Source organism: Uranotaenia lowii, chromosome 3 (genome assembly GCF_029784155.1).
Source record: "Uranotaenia lowii strain MFRU-FL chromosome 3, ASM2978415v1, whole genome shotgun sequence".
Lineage (NCBI taxonomy): Eukaryota > Metazoa > Arthropoda > Insecta > Diptera > Culicidae > Uranotaenia > Uranotaenia lowii.
The window spans coordinates 350,419,630-350,437,532 of NC_073693.1; the positions used below are offsets into that span (position 1 = coordinate 350,419,630).

At 32.9% G+C, this 17,903-nt stretch overlaps 1 protein-coding gene across 1 annotated transcript; it reads left to right on the forward strand.

The window, feature by feature from the left end:
* The first annotated feature begins 3,220 nt into the window (after positions 1–3,220).
* On the forward strand, positions 3,221–11,247 carry LOC129753950 (antigen 5 like allergen Cul n 1-like). The gene is made up of 3 exons (XM_055749801.1): positions 3,221–3,320; positions 10,811–11,031; positions 11,101–11,247. The coding sequence occupies exons 1-3, from the start codon at positions 3,221–3,223 to the stop codon at positions 11,245–11,247; spliced, it is 468 nt and encodes a 155-aa protein (XP_055605776.1).
* Positions 11,248–17,903: the final 6,656 nt, after the last annotated feature.

Below are 17,903 nucleotides of genomic sequence, written 5' to 3' on the forward strand. Positions count from 1 at the left end.
TGACAATTTTGACAATTTTGACAATTTTGACAATTTTGACAATTTTGACAATTTTGACAATTTTGACAATTTTGACAATTTTGACAATTTTGACAATTTCGACAATTTTGACAATTTTGACAATTTTGACAATTTTGACAATTTTGACAATTTTGACAATTTTGACAATTTTGACAATTTTGACAATTTTGACAATTTTGACAATTTTGACAATTTTGACAATTTTGACAATTTTGACAATTTTGACAATTTTGACAATTTTGACAATTTTGACAATTTTGACAATTTTGACAATTTTGACAATTTTGACAATTTTGACAATTTTGACAATTTTGACAATTTTGACAATTTTGACAATTTTGACAATTTTGACAATTTTGACAATTTTGACAATTTTGACAATTTTGACAATTTTGACAATTTTGACAATTTTGACAATTTGACAATTTTGACAATTTTGACAATTTTGACAATTTTGACAATTTTGACAATTTTGACAATTTTGACAATTTTGACAATTTTGACAATTTTGACAATTTTGACAATTTTGACAATTTTGACAATTTTGACAATTTTGACAATTTTGACAATTTTGACAATTTTGACAATTTTGACAATTTTGACAATTTTGACAATTTTGACAATTTTGACAATTTTGACAATTTTGACAATTTTGACAATTTTGACAATTTTGACAATTTTGACAATTTTGACAATTTTGACAATTTTGACAATTTTGACAATTTTGACAATTTTGACAATTTTGACAATTTTGACAATTTTGACAATTTTGACAATTTTGACAATTTTGACAATTTTGACAATTTTGACAATTTTGACAATTTTGACAATTTTGACAATTTTGACAATTTTGACAATTTTGACAATTTTGACAATTTTGACAATTTTGACAATTTTGACAATTTTGACAATTTTGACAATTTTGACAATTTTGACAATTTTGACAATTTTGACAATTTTGACAATTTTGACAATTTTGACAATTTTGACAATTTTGACAATTTTGACAATTTTGACAATTTTGACAATTTTGACAATTTTGACAATTTTGACAATTTTGACAATTTTGACAATTTTGACAATTTTGACAATTTTGACAATTTTGACAATTTTGACAATTTTGACAATTTTGACAATTTTGACAATTTTGACAATTTTGACAATTTTGACAATTTTGACAATTTTGACAGTTTTGACAATTTTGACAATTTTGACAATTTTGACAATTTTGACAATTTTGACAATTTTGACAATTTTGACAATTTTGACAATTTTGACAATTTTGACAATTTTGACAATTTTGACAATTTTGACAATTTTGACAATTTTGACAATTTTGACAATTTTGACAATTTTGACAATTTTGACAATTTTGACAATTTTGACAATTTTGACAATTTTGACAATTTTGACAATTTTGACAATTTTGACAATTTTGACAATTTTGACAATTTTGACAATTTTGACAATTTTGACAATTTTGACAATTTTGACAATTTTGACAATTTTGACAATTTTGACAATTTTGACAATTTTGACAATTTTGACAATTTTGACAATTTTTGACAATTTTGACAATTTTGACAATTTTGACAATTTTGACAATTTTGACAATTTTGACAATTTTGACAATTTTGACAATTTTGACAATTTTGACAATTTTGACAATTTTGACAATTTTGACAATTTTGACAATTTTGACAATTTTGACAATTTTGACAATTTTGACAATTTTGACAATTTTGACAATTTTGACAATTTTGACAATTTTGACAATTTCGACAATTTTGACAATTTCAGCAATTTTGGCAATTTTGACAATTTTGACAATTTCGACAATTTTGACAATTTTGACCATTTTGACCATTTTAACAATTTTGAAAATTTTGATAAATTTGATAATTTTGACAATTTTGACAATTTTGACAATTTTGACAATTTTCACAATTTTGACAATTTTGTCAATTTTGTCAATTTTGTCAATTTTGACAATTTTTGACAATTTTGACAATTTTGACAATTTTGACAATTTTGACAATTTTGACAATTTTGACCATTTTGACAATTTTGACAATTTTGACAATTTTGACAATTTTGACAATTTTGACAATTTTGACAATTTTGACAATTTTGACAATTTTGACAATTTTGACAATTTTGACAATTTTGACAATTTTGACAATTTTGACAATTTTGACAATTTTGACAATTTTGACAATTTTGACAATTTTGACAATTTTGACAATTTTGACAATTTTGACAATTTTGACAATTTTGACAATTTTGACAATTTTGACAATTTTGACAATTTTGACAATTTTGACAATTTTGACAATTTTGACAATTTTGACAATTTTGACAATTTTGACAATTTTGACAATTTTGACAATTTTGACAATTTTGACAATTTTGACAATTTTGACAATTTTGACAATTTTGACAATTTTGACAATTTTGACAATTTTGACAATTTTGACAATTTTGACAATTTTGACAATTTTGACAATTTTGACAATTTTGACAATTTTGACAATTTTGACAATTTTGACAATTTTGACAATTTTGACAATTTTGACAATTTTGACAATTTTGACACTTTTGACAATTTTGACAATTTTGACAATTTTGACAATTTTGACAATTTTGACAGTTCAGACAATTTTACAATTTAGACAATTTTGACAATTTTGACATGTTTTACAATTTCACAGTCGTTTAATAATGTCCACTTTTTTATTGTTTATTGGTTCAGTATTATATTTTTTTATTTTATAGTATGTCATAATTCGCAAATCTTGGATTTGATTTGAATTGATAATTTGAAAAATTTTCGAATTTTCCAAACTTAGAGAATCTTGCCCATTCCTACCCTTTCGCAATTGAACCTGCAATGCTCAAAGGGTAATGCAATCGAAGTGTCGGAACGTCCCTAAAGGCGGCGGCCAAACGGCCAGAAAACGATACATTCACACACTCCCACTCGCTAGCCTGGAGCTGCCTGGTGGCGTTTGTCAATCGAGAGACATTGCCCGGTTCAAAACTCACGCACCCACACACCGCCTGAGTCCTCATTTGAAACCCCCTCGCTCCGGGAAGACATTATTGTATGGAGTCTTCAATGCCATGGTTCTCGGGTGTTGGACTTCGACGACGTCGTTTTCGTAGTCATCGTCGTTTCGTGGGATGTAGGTGGTGATAGATGAAGCGTCCTGAAGGAACCAGCCAAGGATTCGTTCCCCGAGTAAGTTTGCCAGCTAGCAGCCAGCAGCCAGCAGCCAGCAGCAGATGTGTGGGTGGGTGTGAGACAAACGGATTTCTGCCATTCATCATGTAATATATGGCGATCATAAATTCATGAACCATCTCATTCTGGATCACACGTGTCGGTCGGAATGGAAGCGTTAATATTTAAAGCTCGATGCTTGTTGGGCATCCCGAAATGATCCTAGTTATGGTTTTGTCCCCTAGCTGCTAATGTTGGTGATTCTTCGATGCCTTTCTGAGTGTACCTAGCAATCTAGTTCTAAAGCTTTGGAAGTTTATAGTGTTCGATTCGTGTGTAGTTTGCATATTATAAATAGCCATCCGTGTGGTGACACTACATCCGAGGGATAGAGATGAGTTTTCCAATTTCGGGTCCTCCCAAGGCCCGGGGGCAATTAATTTAAATAAACTATTAATATTAAATCAGTTATGGTGTGACAAATTGCCAGTAGTTTTTCTTGCGGTGGTACCTTGGCAGTGACACTTTCGCTTCAATAACTTTGATTAAAATCAGGAGCTGCCTTATATGCAAATTCGATTTCTGATAAGCGGTCATCATGGTGTCACAAATGATAAACCTACCAAAAATTTCCTTGAGTCATAAAGAAAGAAGAAGGAAAAAGACAGATAATCAAAATTTAAAGGAATATTGAGAGATATTTGAATGAGGTCAAACACCTTCCCTCGTATCCTTGGGGTTCAATTTTTATCTCTCTAAACGGATAAATAAAAACAACAAATCTCGAAGGTACCGAAAATAAATCTGGCTGCTCGTACATCTTCCAAATCTCTGGACCCCAGCTCCTCGGCAAATAATAAACAACTAATCCAGAGGAGGCCACATTTTGTTCATCCTCTTCGAACTCCCCCGATAGTCATAAACAGTCAGTCGACTCGAAATATTATGGCGCCAAAAGATTGTTTCCTCCTTCTCGTCCGTTCGTTCGTTTGTTGTTGGGCGCGATTGTTTACCCCTGGAGATGGTCTTGGAGGCTTCAGAAGGAATAGAGGCAAAAAACATGTTCTCAACTCCCCGCCGATTTGCTGCTCACTTTCGGCCTTTATGTTGGCCATTGGTACAGTAATTTTGGAGGTGATTCTATCTTGGAGATGGTAGGAAAATTCAAAAAACTATTGTTGCTTCACCGAATTGCGGAACTTATTCACTGATGGACAATCCAAATAAATTTAAAAAACAACATCTTTTCATAGGATGATGTTTTGGAAAACTCAATGTAAGAAACCAGAAATTCTAATCCATAAACTTTTTAATATCACAGCTAACTCTCATATTATCATTGTATTGTCCGGTGAAATAATAAAAAGATGAAACTTCATTTGAAACCATGATAGTTGAATTGTGAAACAGTAGACCAAAATGTAAACTTTAAAGTATTTTTTTTTTCAAAAGAGTGAAAAGATAAAAAATCTCACAGTGACTTACACAGTTTATGAATAAGAATTTTTAGTTTTTACATTTACATTGTAACATTTTTTTAAACTTTCCTATGAACTACAATACTATTTACCGAGAAAATCCTAATAAAAAGTGAGACGAAGAAAATTCTTATTGTGAACACAGGTCATTTCAGTTCTATATACTGGAAAGTGGCTCCAGAGATTGCGGAGGCAAAATCTAGAATAATTTATGCCCACTTGAATCAAATTAGTTCATGATAAAAATATGTGTTCCTTCTAGTTTATAACAACAACTTCAACCGTGTGGGAAAAAGTGGTAGGAATTTTGGATAGCTGTAGCACAGATGGGAATTTTTCTATCGTGAAAAATCATAGACCATAGACATTTTGACCGTCCACCGGTGTGATAGGAAACGAAGGTATAAAATCAAAAACTACCAGCGAGTCCAGATGCATTTGCTTTTTGCAATTAGATTTTTTTTTGTATTTAGAATTGACCGTTTATTAAATCATTGGCTTGTAATAAAAGCATAAAAATATGGAAGTTCTAGTATGTATTTATGTCACTTGTAACTAAACATGAACGGTAATTTTTTCATAATAACTTGGAGAAACGTTCTTCCAACGTTATGTGTACGATTTTCCGGTGGTTTTTTTAACGAATTTAAAAACGAAATCACTTTTTCCACCGAAAACCGAGCCAAGAACGAACAAACTGGATATATTTACGTTTTGGCCCCTCTGCGGCCTAGGTTGTCACTGCGAAAACGATGCCAAATGTATTTCGGAATGTCATAAGAAAACTTGGTTGTAAGTTTTGAGAAAATGATTTGCTTTTTTGAAAACCACTTCAATTTAACCGATATAATTTATTTTTACGCAAGACAAAAACATATGGTGTTGAAGTTAAAAATTGATAATATTTTAATTTTTCGCACTATCGAGGTTTTTAACATATGGAAGGTGGCAGCACCATACGGCTTTATTCCCGAATATAGCTTTGTAACGCCGCCGCCTCCATTACTTGCTCAGTGATGTGAAATATCATGATTTTCTATCACCCTCCGCCAAAAAGTGTTATACGATAGAAATTTTGCAGCGCGTAAACTGTTTGTAAAACTTTGAAATTTCCAACTTCATCTCAAGCAGTAAAATTGCTCTAACACAATTGTAATATTTGGTAAACCCTCTTTAAAAATCTTACTTGGATGCATTTGGTTCCCCTAATTAAAATTTGGTGTATACCGTTAAATGAAGCATCATGCAACAGCAGGGTTAGATGCAACATTTGTATAACACAACACTCATTCAATTTTTTTTTTTTTAATAATGTTTAATGTAGTTATCATTTAATAATAACTAAATGGACATGACATAGTTTAAAAAAAATATTTATAGGAAATTTAAGTAAACGAGCAATAATTGTGGCTGATTGGCGTAATTTGTTTTTTAAACAAATAATTTTATAATTCAATTACCAGTCTGGGCTAAAATGCATTTTTACCCCTAAATATATACTTTCTGTTTCAAAATATTGTTGACTGAAGAAATACAAAATTTATCTTTAAAATTAAAATTCGAAGGGCGAACACGAAACTATTGCGATACATTCAACAGGGTATAACATTTTTACCATTTAAGCTACTTAAATTTTGTGAAGTATTTTTGGCTTTTCCATTCAAAATATTGTTGACAGAAGATATGTAAAATTTATCTTTAAATAAAAATCTAAAGGGCGAACACGAAATTATTGCGATACATTCAACAGGGCATAACTTTTTTACCATTGGGTAAAAATCAACCAAATTTTGCACACTTTATCATTGATGTGTATTGTTTACATGTTGTCAAACTCGAAGTCGTGATTTTCGATTCACGAAAATGGGGGTAAACCAACGCGAGCCGTGAGAACAATTTCTTTCCAACCATTTGGAATTTCCTGACCTGTCACACAAAAAAAAAAGTTGAACATTCATCATTCAACCGTCTCAAGAGTGTTGAAGCTGTTTCAGGAGTGGTTAACGTTAAACCACGTCAAAGGAACTGGAAAAAATCCGGGACTGGAAAACAAGAAGACGGAGGGAAAGGTGAAGTGGATGATTAAAGCAAATCCCAACGTCGCAAGCCGTGATTTGGCTTAAATGATCAGCATGTCGCAGAGCTACGTCCAGAATACAAAAAAAAGGAGATGCCGACAACCCAGACAACCATTTGGTGGGTATTTCGAATTTGCAACGCAAATATACATGCAAATATACCTGTAAACATATCGTATATAATGTAGCAAAACCAGTATATACGTATCATTTTGGAGGCCATATAGGTACATTTGCAAACATATTCTTGATTTGGATTGTATTAAATGACGATTTGCACGACTTGTCATGCGCATCATTTACGACTACCCTGATTCTTTTTGGAATATACTATGACAATTTACAGCATCATATAGATGATTGAGATTGTAATATACGACATTTTTCGTAACAATATGGAAAGTTTGACGACTTATTTGGTCGTCTTTTGCGACTTGAGTGCAGGGCTCTCATTTTCCGTCAGTTGAATAAAAATTAGATTATTATTTTTTTATACTTTAAACCAATCAGTTTATTCATCCATAAAAATAATAAAAATAAGATTATTTCAAAGAAATGCATTTTTTGCTGTCAATTTCAAGTTTATATCGTACAAATTTATTATTTGCCTGATTGCTGATTTTATTGTTAGTACCTGGACTTGATTCCTTGACCATACGATCTGCAGCTCATGATGATTCCTCGACGCTATCTGGAATATATAAATTCAAGGGGATTTGCTTCAAAGGCATTAAACCAAAAGCAAATCGTATATTTCTATAACTTAAATCTTTTAAATCGTAGAACACGTCATCGATGATCTAAAAATAGACCAACATTTTGAAGCCCCCTTTAATTCGATTCCAATCATCGATGTGCCATTATCATAAACGATTTTATTGAACTTTTTTGTATTCTTTTACGATTGCCATCAAATACGTTTTACGAAAATCAGACATGCGAATTAATTTGCCAAGGTGTACGATTGCATGCACATTATTACGAATCAATGCAGTTATAAACGTTTTTTTATTTCGAATTATTTTATGCATAGCACGACAAAATCTCTCAGTCACGGCTGATCACCGTATATCGGTCGTTTCACGGATTTTTTGCGAATTGTCGTACATAAAGGTCGAGTTCATATGTACATAAATACGAGTCTCTCTTCTTGTCGTAGTAAAATCATGCAATGCTTTTAAATACGATAAAGAATATGCATGGACCGCACATTGTAGGTGCAGATATACGAAAATGAGTATAAATGACATTCTATACGATGTAACCTGTAAAAGAAAATACGACTTCTGGTTGTCTGGGAAAATATGGCTGCTATGTGTGGACGCAGAAACGTATATATATAGGCCAATTTTAAGAAAATTCCGGGATTGGAGTTTTTCACCGGCAAGAGCATGTTCGATGTGGACAACAAATTTAACAAGAAGAAAACGTCGAAGTTCGCCTCTAAATATCTCGTTTGGCAGGCCATCTGCTCTTGCGGACTGAGGAGTGACAAAGGGCAGAGTAAATAACGAGATCTACAAATCTGAGTGCCACGAGAAGCGCCTTTTCCGTTCTTGCAGCAGCACGACAAAGCTCCGCTGTTTTGGTCAGATTTGGCTTCATGCCACTTATCTAAAAGTGTCCTGGAGTGGTATGAGGCTAATTCTGTCCATTTTGTTCCAAAGGACATGAATTTTCAAAATTGTGGTATTGCTTCAGCAAATACCCTAAAATTTTGGTTTGATTCTAAACATTATCACCCTTATTCTCGTTTACAGCGTATCTGGCTTTCGTTCGAACGGATACTTTCGAACGAATTCGAAAAAGGTATTCTTGTTTTCGTACGAACGCGATACGTTCAATTTTGGTGTTGCCTGATGAACTTCGAAATTGTTGGGCAGCAACCTGGTTGAAAATGACAGTTTCAAATGTAAATATTGGGATAAAAATTAGTTCTTTTATGTCTTGTGGATCTAGTCGTGATCATCCGGTGAGTTTCGGGAAAAAAATTGTTAGAAAGAGAACATCAGCAGTCGCCGGGGCTGATTCCGACATCGTCAGCAGCAGAAACAAACGCCTGCCGATATTAAAACTTTTCAATTGTGCCCTAGAAGCTGTGTTCCCGGTGTCCCCGCAAATGTTTCCGGTATCAAGAAGGTGTCCTATCAATACCAGACGGTAGTGGGGACGGTGCTGCTGCTCTGTTACTGCTGCTGTAAATCTCCCTCACCCGGAGTGAAAAATTGGAATCCGGCTACAAGTTTCAATAAAAAATTAAAAGTTTTTCAAAATTTGAATAAAAATTTATTTGAACTCTCAACCAATACGCAGTTAAGCCACATAAATTTTATTTTTTTGAACCACAACCGTCCTAAAATTCACAAATGCATTTAGTTCGCATCATTAGGCTTACGTTCGTTAGCCGGTGGCAAAAATAACATCAGTCAAAAAAACTTTCTTCAGCGAAAATGTTCGTAATTTTGCATTAAATCAGCCTGGATATAAAACTGATGTGTTTTGTATCCTCTCAATTTTTCATATTTTCTCTATTTTTTTCATTTTTGGCCTTTTAAACGAATTCCGTTCGCAGCATTAGACTCGCGTTTGACGACCGATAGTAAAAATACGTTCGATCGAAAACGAGAATGCAACATTACGTTCGAACGAGCTATGTTCGAAAGATCGATCTGCTATGATTCGTTCGAACGAAAACAAGAATGCGAAATTGCCTAACTTTCGAACGAATGTCATTCGATCGAAAACGAGAATAAGGGTGTATAAGAAAATTGGCATGACATTTTCGGTGTCGCAATATTTTCTGGTTCGCCCTTTATCAATTCTTATCTGACATTATCGAAATCTTGAGAGCTGAGTTATTCTACACAGCAAATTTTTTTTTTTGCTGGAAATCAGCAAAATTTTGCTGGTTTTTGTCCCGCTGACTTTCCAGCAAAATTTCCAGCAATTTAAATTGCTGGAAAAAACAGCAAACGTCAATGCTATTTCTGATTTATTTACAGAAACACAATTTTCTTGTCAACTTTCTAACATCGGCTCTGGGGTGGCAGCTTTGTGCCAAAGTGTTGATCATCCGGCACCTGTAAAAACAGTTTAGATTAGTATCTTTTTATGAAATATCTACCAGTCCAAACTCACCCTTAACTTGATGTCTGGCTGCTGGAATATTGAGGAAAATAAAAATAATTTTATTATTTAATCTAACTAAAATTCGTAAAAAGAATCTCACCTTGCTTCAGCGTACGAAAACAAACAGATTGCAATTTGACAACTCGATTGCTGATTTTCCGGCAAACTAGATCAATTGCTGGAAAGTCCAGCAATTTAAAAACCGATTGCTGATTTTTCAGCAAAAATGACAAGAACACAACCGAATGCTGAAAAATCCAACAATTAGAAAACCGATTGCTGGTTTCCAGCAATAATTTGGATAGCAGAACGTTTCCAGCAATTTTTTTGCTGGAAATCGAAGCAAAAATTTACTGTGTAGCGATTGCTATAGCTATCTAGGATGCCACATTCATTTGTACGATTTTTGCTTGAAAGTAAAATTTTGTAATCTGATAAAAATTTCAGTTTGCTAAGCTATAGATTCCTTATTATTTATTTCATTTGATGTTATCTTTGATTTAAGATGAAAAGAATATCGAACTTTTTTTTTAGGTTTTTTTTTGACACTTTACCATCATTATGACATTCGTGTCTAGAAAATATCGAACATGGTATAAGTATTTTTCAAGTAGCATGTTTCTTAGAAGGAAAAAAAAAACTCTACGATATCTACAAAAAAATGCACAATCGATTGAAAGTTCAATCCCAAGATCAATTTTCAAAATTATGATGGTGTACATTTCAGTTTTGACTCAGATTACCTCCAATGAAGTACGAAAAGATTATCCGATTGATATGTTCTATGAGAAATGCATCTTTTTTTTTCTTTTTTGATAGGAGTTTAACCCGTTAGGGTCATTCTTCCTCGAGGAGAAATGCATCTTCTTCATTTTCTGTAGCTCTGATTTGGCTGGCGGCTTCTCTCAAGTTGGTTTTAACGGTTGTCGACTATTGCGACAAGAAAATCTGCGCCGACCATCAACCCAATAACGGTTGCAACAACGAGCGGATGCTCTTGTCGAAATGGCCGGCAGGATCCAAAATCGTAGAGGTGACCGACGAGCTGAAGAAGCTCATCCTGGACACCCACAACAAGTACCGGAGCATCCTCCATGCCGACGTTGGTAAGTTAAAAAAATCGTTTTTAGAGAGAAATTAGTCTTTCAACGATTTTTTATATTTGTTCCAGACTTGGGATGACGACCTGGAGGACACGGCTCAGATGAATGCCTATCAGTGCGTTAAGGCTCACGATCCTTGCCACAACACGGATAAGTATTTGAACTCCGGGCAGAATATTAACAAGGTCAGTACCACGGAAGAGATCAACATATGATCCTTGGGATGAATCATCCAATAGGATAAAAATCCCTGAAAAAAAAATTAAGAATTCACAGAAAACTACTGCAAAAGCTATCAAAACAACTTTAAAATTTGTATTTCACATATGGAATATGTTGTCCTGGCTACACATATTCTAAATGGAAAGAAGTTGTTAATATATGTCAGTTTTTATTAGAGATGTACCGAATAGTGGTATTCGGCGAACGGCCGAATACCGAATATTGACCTTTTCAACTATTCGGCCAAACGAATATTCGGCCGAATATTTGGTCGAATATTTGGTTGAACATTCTGTTGAGTTTTTCATAGAAATTAAAAAGCTACAATTTCATGTTTCTTCTACTCCTTCCATCTTAACACTCCTTATGTTTTTTAATCGATTATTTTCAACCAGGTGTATAAATCATCAGTTATTTCTTTAATAAGAGGTCTCTTTGATAATAAAAATGTCACAAATAGTTATAACATCAGATGAATTGTCACTTCTTGTTCACCCCATAGAGATTGTGTTTCAGTGAAATCTTAGACAAAACATGCTTATTTTATATTGAATCAGATGAATGTCGTATTTAAGCTAGCTGTCTTCAAAATAGTTGCCAAAAAAAACGACGATCTTTAACTTTAAGAATACCATATTTTCTACCAAACGAATCCACGCGGCCGGGTCTGGACGATTTTTTTTTAAATTTGTAAAAAAGCATATTTCGTCAGAATCTAGGCATTATTCTCAAACATACAAGAAGAAAAAAGAAAGTTAAATAATTAAATTTAAAGTTTTCATCGAATCACAGCAGCAGAGTTAAAAAAGCAAAATTTATGTTTATATTCAAATTTACTCGAACAAATCATTTTGGAACGCAAAATAAAAAATTTTCAAAGAGAAATCTGAGTATTTGTTTGATTTAGCAAATAATCTGAATAAACCCGGGTAGAATCCGGAAAATTTCAAATAATATCTGTCCATCCCGGTCAGATTTGATTTGTCTCGAATTTTTCATTGGACAAGCCTGCATATATGAAAAAAATCTGGAATAGCCGACAATCAAAGTATAAAGCTATCTACTGTGAAATATACACGGATACACCTTAGATCTTTTACTAAAACCATAAGTTTTTGATGATTTTGTAGCTTTTTCAACATTACTTTTGAATATTTTAGAAATTATCCAACATCAGTTGAAAAATTTGACAAGTCTGTTAGTGAATAAAATTTCAAAAATAAGTATTTGGCCTATTCGGCCGAATACTTTGCTCAACTAGACGGTGAGCCGAATATTCGGCTTAACGGTTTTTTGGCGATATTCGGCGGATGTACCGAATATTCGGTTGGCCGAATATTCGATACATCTCTAGTTTTTATATGTTCTCGTAATAAAACTGTTTGTTTACTTTTTGTTTCATACAACGTAATGAAAGTTCACGCGAGACTTATTAAATTTTCGCCAACTGACTCAGCGAAATGTTGGGGATAGTACACCATTTATGCTCGACATTTATGCGTTTTTTCGGGGAAATGCTTCTCATTTTTACGAAAATTATGAAATCTGGAGCTCATGATTTACAGAGTTTTAAGTTGAACTGTAAACAACAACACACAGTATGAATCAATTGTTAAAATGTAATCCGGAATGAGCAGGTTTTTATAAGATTCGTGCTTAGACATAATGGAACAACCCATACTCTTAAGTTATGATTTACTATATTTACTGAAAAAGCTTTTAATTTTTAAGTGAATTTCCAGTTTCACTGAGAATTCTTAAACGAATTCAATAAAAAATATACCATCTAGAAATTTCAACTGAAATGGAAATGGGACCTAAGAAAAAAATCCCAGTAGTTTTTGTGATAATTTTAGTTAGTGATTCAAATTATTGTCTTTAAATGAACATATGCACATATTCATTATGAACCACAATGGACATTTTTCAAGTTGAAAAGGTTCTGATGTATGTGATTTGATGATTTCGAGTGCTTCTTCAAATTGCTCTCGAGCCCTTCTCACGAGGAAGTGACGTGCAAGCTAAATAATTCAGATTTGGGAGAAGCACTTTGTAAAGAAGGGGCGGTTTTGAAGACTAATTTTTTGTACTTTTGATAGTCTTGTTTTGCAGGAAATTAGTCTGGAAATCATTTTAATATCTCCGTGGTAGTCAAAAGATTTAACAGATTTCTCTTCGAGAAACGAAATTTCTCTTCTTAAAAAGGAACATAAAGTTGCAAAAGGATTTTGATCATTACAAAAACTAAAAAAACAACCCCCAACCACCGGTAGACGATTTGGGAGCCATATTTAGGCGCCTCCGTTACAGTGTCTGTCAGTTGGCTCCCAGTTATTGCTATTGCTCCTCTTCTAGGTACCGTCAAACGGGGCATCATGCAACAGCGGGGTTAGATGCAACATTTATATAACACCACACTGAATCAATTTTTCATTTAATGCATTGTAATGAAGTTATCTTTTAATGATAACAAAATGATAATGACATAGTTTCTCGCATCTTAAGCTAGTTTTTTAAAGTTTTTTATTTTTATATAAAATTTGAAAAATCGAGCATTAAATGCACAAATTTTAACACTTTTCGATGCTGAAAAAAACTTTACCCAGTATGACGGATTGACTTGATAATACTATCTACAAACTTTTAACTGGTTTCCTCATGCTATACCAACACTGTTGGTGTAAAAATATTTTTCGAACAATCACCAAATTTTTTTAAATAAATATTTTTATATTTCAGCTAGGTGTATGGGGTAAAATGCAACAAAATGCAAATCAAAGAAACACCTTGTAAATCTCATTTCCATGTGCTGGAATATGAATGTTTTGCATCACGCGTTTGTAAACATTGAAATTTAATTCATCCAAACATTTATTTTAATGATCTCAGCTTTTAGAATTTTTCATAGTATTATTTAACCCCTAAATGTATGCAGCACCCTTATTTTCAGAAAAAAATGTGAAAATTAGGTTTCACAGACCAAAAAATTACTGCCATTGGTGTTTTCATGCGTAATGGTCTTTAAGGCATCGCAAATAAATTAAAAACATTAAATTTTCATACGTGTTCATAAGATTTTTCATTAAAAACGAAGTTTGTTGCAAGTTACCCCATTTTCTAAGGAGGGTGAAAATCGCATGTTTTTAGAAAATTAAAAATAACTGAAGAAACCAATAAATTTTTTAACTATGCCAATTTGATGTCCCATCATCCTTAAAACTTTTGATGCATAAGGGGTAGGATTGACTATGAGCATAAGTTTTTTAGAAGCCATTGAAGTTGAAAATTGTTGCATGTTGCCCCAGTTGACGGTACCAACCTACATCCAGCTATTCAAAAGACCATCAATTCCGGATGCCACCTGGGAAATATGCAAGAAGCGAAACGAATCATGGGCGCTTGCAGTAGATTTTTTTTATTCCGTTCGCCCCCCACTCCGCCTTTGGTTAGGATATCGGAGTTAAACACAATGGTGAGCTCCCTTTTTTAACTCTTACTTACTTTCTCAGAACAATGTTTTCAGGGAGCTGGGGGAAAATGTTTTAGTTACAATATTCCGATTCCCTCTCGGGGGTGTTAGTCAAGGAACAGAAAAAAGGGGGCAATCAATTTGTGCCGATGGAAACTTTATTACCGACATATTGGACTGAAATATGACGGAGGTAGCACGCTTTTGTTGCGCTTTTTTTTTATTCCGGGGGATTTATAGCAGCATTTGCAAAAACGGATTTTCAGTTTGGAGTGCTGCTCTTGTTTCCCAAAATCAGAACCTGAACGAATGATGAATTTATTAAAATAAGTTCAATGCACTAATCACTTAAGACCGTACATAATAGGGAAAGATTAAACACTTCCCGAATGATGAATGGACATACCGGGAGCTCAGTCATATGATTAAGTTGTTTTTCCGGTTTTCATTTTCTATGATTATTCAACCTGTTGGGAAAATCCCACCCTGTTGTTGCTTGCGTTGCTGATTGTCATCTGCATATCCTGCTTACTTTAACATGGGGTGGTACTGATAGTTCTACTTTTTCAAATGTTCATAAAAAGTCTTAAGATTATTTCTTGGCTACACTTTGCTATCTATCAAATGTCGAACTTTTCAGATCGTTGCAATAAATTTCAATGAAATTTGAAGCTATTTTTGAACTATTTGAAAAATTGGACCTTTTCAAATATACAATCTGTCTTCATATTTCAAAATTTTGCTCGTTTTATCCTTTTAAGTTAAAAGCAAAAATTATTAAACTCAATGCAAATTATTTGATTACTTTTAATGGTAATTCATTGCAATGATCTGATTATGTGAAATATTTGAGACTCGCATTTGATATGAATCTTGCTTTCAAGAAAGCATATATTAAAGATATCCGATATAAGTATGGGAGAGTGGGGAATCATGGGCCACTTTTTTTCGTTGTTCCATAACTTGTTTCTTATAAAAGATAAAATGAAAATAAAAAATGGTATAGTTTTCTACATTTTCAAGGTATCATAAGGTATTTTTTTAAGTTTTTAATAAGTTATTTTCCCCAAATTCTGACTGTTTGAAAAAAAGCAATATTTTTTGGATTTTGAAAAATGGTGGGGAATCGTGGGCCAGCAAATCCAAATTGACCAAATAACATGCAAAGTTTATGAGTTGACCGGAAACTGAGATTTCCTAATTCATTTCGATATTTTAAAGCAATTCCAGATGATGAAATAAAAAAGAGAGCTGTGTATGATCGCATGGATTCCAAAACCTGGCTCGCGAAGGTTTTGGCCAAATTTCTTATATAGAATGGTCAAAATATTTTTCATAACTCTTCATTTGGCATAAGAAAACTTTGCAGATAGGAAAAACGTATTTTAAGCTCTGAATGTGTATAAAAACATAAAAATATAGGTGATTCAAGATGTGTGGCCCACGATTTCCCATAAGCTATGATTTGCAAATTGGTTGCGTTTGTGTGACTTATTGATGTTTCATCAAAAATTCCTTTTTGACGTGAAAGATCATGACAAAACTAAGATCATAAGCGTATGAGCATATTTTTGTTATGCACTTTTGGTTCCCCATCGATGAAATTAGCGGGTATTTTTTTAATTATGTAAGTTATTTTTTAAATTTTTTTTTAGCTTTACAAATAAAAGAAACATATGATGCGTATTTCAGTCAACAACATATAGGAATATATGCTCACGCAAAGCGACGACGATGACAGTTGGTTTGAGATTTTTATCTCAACACACATCTGAGATATTAAAAGTGGCCCACGTTTCTCCATGGCCCACGATACCCCACTCTCCCCTACTATTTTTTCTCAATCTCTCATCAACAGGAAATCCAAATTCTGATGTTCATTTAAAACAGTTGTTTTGATTTGCAGAACTGGGATCTTCATTGGTTTGTAGAAATCGAACAAACTGAAGTTGTAAAAGAATTTTATTGACCATTTAAAAATCCTTTTGAAATAAAAACTGGCTCATAAATGTTCAAAAAATGTATGCATGGATCAAATGAATATCCCCGAAAAATTCAGTAGCATTTTATAATGAACTATAATTCTTTCTACCGAGTACAACATCATTTTTATCAATTTAAAAAAAATCCTGATTTCAGGGTCAGTTTCATGGGAGCAGCTCGCCTCATGCACTTTAGCGGTACAAAATAATTTGAGATTTTTTTCTATAAAACACAAGCACGTACTAGAAGCGTTTCAACATTTTGTTATTGAGAACTTTATAATCAAAAAGAAGAGAACTTTGTCTAAAATCAAAACTTTACGCGGAATTTCGGTTAAACTTTCGTGATAGAGGTAATACACTCGAACTTGAATTTTTTTTCTCGCCTTTCTCACCTATCCAGGGGTCGAATCAAAATACTTCGCAAAATTTTAACGAAGATGTTTAGACTCAATGAAGCATGTAAGGAGTATTGTATTTGGTTTTTGTTCTAATACCTAAAAATTATCATACCATATAGAAGATGCATCCATTTTAGTGAATTGAAATTAACTAATGACAAATAAAAGCAAATGGATTATGTTTATCGCTTCAATTATCTTCAAAAAACCTTTTCACACTTGTTGATTTCAACAGCTTATATTGAAGTACTTTTTCCGGAATAATGTTTTTTTCCAAAAAAAAAAAAAATAATAATAAATGAAGGAACAATGTTAAAGAAAAATCGAGAATAAATGACATGGCCAGAGCCGCTTTTCTCTGTGTTTACTTATAGGGTTTTAAAAGAGGATTTGCCTAGAACTATGACTGCAGTCAGATTGTTGCTAAGTTAGTGTCATTGGCGGTTTGGTAATCATTTTTGTACCAAAGTTTCAGTTGAGAAATGAGGCCCTTGGAGCCAAAGGGGCAAAAGGGACAAAATTGAAAAAAACAACTGAGATAAGCATCTAGAACGAATGCTTGACTGCATAAAATTTTATTAAATTTATTTTTTTATACTTTCAACCACCTATGAGTGGGTCACAAATTTCTGATTTCTGGTCACTAATATATGGAGTGTGTCACGGATTTAAAGCTTACTCAAAAGCTTGAAAAATTCAAACTGTTAATTTTTTTTATTAGCCAGAAGAAAAAAAATTCTCGCCAATACAGATTTTTTCTTGAAATCGAAAAGAATTTGTTGTTGTTTTAATATTTT

What these genes read in the sequence shown, in the direction of transcription:
- LOC129753950 (XM_055749801.1), top strand. Translation starts at nt 3,221, where the DNA reads ATGAAGCGTCCTGAAGGAACCAGCCAAGGATTCGTTCCCCGAGTAAGT. An exon ending in CAGCAGATGTGTGGGTGGGT is followed by an intron (nt 3,321 to 10,810) that starts GTGAGACAAACG and finishes CATTTTCTGTAG; the next exon opens with CTCTGATTTGGCTGGCGGCT. An exon ending in GGAGCATCCTCCATGCCGAC is followed by an intron (nt 11,032 to 11,100) that starts GTTGGTAAGTTA and finishes TATTTGTTCCAG; the next exon opens with ACTTGGGATGACGACCTGGA.